At 47.3% G+C, this 2,583-nt stretch overlaps 1 protein-coding gene across 1 annotated transcript; it reads right to left on the reverse strand.

Moving 5' to 3' along the window:
- Window positions 1–256: 256 nt before the first annotated feature.
- On the reverse strand, window positions 257–1,191 carry Ube2v1-ps20 (ubiquitin conjugating enzyme E2 V1, pseudogene 20). Its single transcript, XM_063282759.1, has one exon. It carries the CDS (start codon window positions 1,034–1,036, stop codon window positions 719–721), a length of 318 nt encoding a protein of 105 aa, XP_063138829.1. The 5' UTR covers window positions 1,037–1,191; the 3' UTR covers window positions 257–718.
- Window positions 1,192–2,583: the final 1,392 nt, after the last annotated feature.

Below are 2,583 nucleotides of genomic sequence, written 5' to 3' on the forward strand. Positions count from 1 at the left end.
GCCCTGAATTCCTCACCCGCGGCCAATTTCAGAGGGAAGGGAGGTTACAATCTAAGCTTTGGCCAAGGGTGGGAGTGGAGGAGTGGGGACTATGGCTTGGATGGGGCAATCACTTAAGACTTAAGAAAGCAGGAGTGAGGCTGGGGATTTAGCTCAGTGGTAGAGCACTTACCTAGGAAGCGCAAGGCCCTGGGTTCGGTCCCCAGCTCCGAAAAAAAGAACCAAAAAAAAAAAAAAAAAAAAAAAAAAGCAGGAGTGAAGTCAAAGCGCCCCAAGCCCAGCGGTGGTCAGTCCCACGGCTGCTACCTGAAGCCTCTCCATCTATTCTAAGGGCCACCACACAGCTATGGTGTAGGGCAGGGCGGGCAAAGGCAGACCCAGGCCGAGTGCCAGCAGCAGGTGATTGTGTGAGATGTGTCTGTTCACAGTTGCGTTAGCTGTGCCCACCGCTCCCAAAGGAAACCGATTTCAACACACCTTCTTGATCCCAGAAGTTTAACCAGGCAGACAGCGGTTACACTCGACAGATGATGTTGCACAGCACAACTTAGGTATTTCAAATGGACAAGAAGTTAGTATCAGAGCAGTGTCTCAGGATGAAGTCTGAGTGGGGCTTCCTCTCCAGTACTTTGAGGTCTACAGATGGATCTAGAAAATTCACTACTGTGGAAAATGAAGACTTGGGTTGGATGGGGAAGGGAGGCCGGGGCCTTGGTGACTAATTGCTGCAACACTGTCCTTCTGGTGGCTGTGGCAGCTTCATGTTCTCTTTTGACATCATCAAGCGCCTTAGTTCCTGCAGGATGACTTTGATGCTGTGGGAATTCTGCCACTTTGCCAGCACTGCCATGGCTCGTGGATCCACCACTCCATTGGAACTGCTCACGCCACTCATATTGACTCTTGTCACAAATCTCACAGATGGGGGTGCTTCTGGATACTTAGGCCCACACTCTATCTTAAGGCTGTATATTCGGTTTTCATAAATTGTTCGTGGAGGCCCAATTATCACGCCTGTCCATCTTGTGAGCGTCATGTCCTCGTCATCCTCCAGACCCTAGCTAACTGTGCTGTCGCCTACTCCTTTCTGGCCTTCTTCCAGCTCTTCCAACAGTCGGAAATTTCGAGGGACTTTTACTCCCGAGCCTGTGGTGGCTGCCATCTTGCGTCACTGTCGCTCGAAGGCCGGCCCCTCCTAGGCTTTCTAAACTGCATTGAAGCTGTTGAGAAACCCAGCCTTGTGGACTGAGATTTGTGGAAGGGGTTTTGGCCTTCTTAGTGAGAGACAGCCACTGTGGGACAGACTACTGAGGCACCCAGCCTCAAGGAAAAAGTAACTGTCGGGTTCTCAGCTACTTGGTTAGCAGGCAACTGTTGCTACTGTTAGAGCATAAGCCGACTTAATAAATATTCACTCACAACCCATTTGTTCTGTTCTCCTACAGAAGCCCGACTAACATGAATATACAAAAAAAGAACCCCTAGAGATGAGTAGGGAGAGAGTTAGTCCACCAGAGGAGACACTGGGGACTGTTCTAATGTTCTCACTTGGGCTTCCTTATTGCTGGTACCTGGACCCTGCTATTCCCTTATGGAGTAATGACATAGATGGACCCAATCTCAAACAGTCACTCCGAAGCCACAATAAAACGAAAACCAAACAAACAAACAAACAAACAAACACAAAACCAACTTAATAATGTTGCTTAAGAACTGACACACACACAAGGGCGCTGTGCAACCCACAGAATACTAAGCACTCCCACCCCTCAAATAAAACAGAGGCCTGCTACCTCTGCACAGGCACAGTTTTAGTTTCGCCATGGTCTGCTCTCACTAGAGAAGATATCCGCCGATGACAGTGGAGGGATGGCTCAGTGGTTAGAAGAACTAGCTGCTCTTGCAGGGGGCCCACGTTCCTTTCCCAGCACTCCCACTGGGTGGCTCACAACTGCCTGTAAATTCTGTCCCAGGAGATCCACCACCCTCTTCTGGCCTCCACAGGAATGGACACACAGATGTACAATTTTTTAAGTTGTCATTTGTTTTATTAATCCTTAGAAAAGAATGGAAGAAAGAGTTCCACTTAAGAGTGAGACAGTACATTGAAATAGGACTAAATGTGTTTAAAGAAAATAGACACTGGAGTATTGCACAACAGGGTTGACCATAAATAAGAGAAAACATGGCTGTCTAATGATCTTGGGTTTTTCTGGGCTTCTAATTATTAGAAGATTTTAATAGATGTGCATGTAGTTCAGCATCTGTCTCTTTTGCTCACTTTGTTTTTAGTCTTAGCTTTCTCTGTTTTAGAAGACTCATGAGTACACGTGTCTTCAGGGGCCTGACGCTGTGATCAACACTGTCACCAAGCAATGTGGGGATAAAGCGATTCACTTTATTTATATTTCCACCAGTGAGGGAAGTCAGAGCAGGAGCCTAAGGCGGGAACTGAAGCCGAGGCCATGGAGGAGTCCTGCATACTGGTTTGCCCTCTGTGGCTTACCAGTGATGTAATCCTGTACATATCTGTCAAGTCTCTAATTTTAATTATTTGCTATGTCAATTTTTTACTGCAAGAAC

Source organism: Rattus norvegicus, chromosome 2, assembly GCF_036323735.1.
Source record: "Rattus norvegicus strain BN/NHsdMcwi chromosome 2, GRCr8, whole genome shotgun sequence".
Lineage (NCBI taxonomy): Eukaryota > Metazoa > Chordata > Mammalia > Rodentia > Muridae > Rattus > Rattus norvegicus.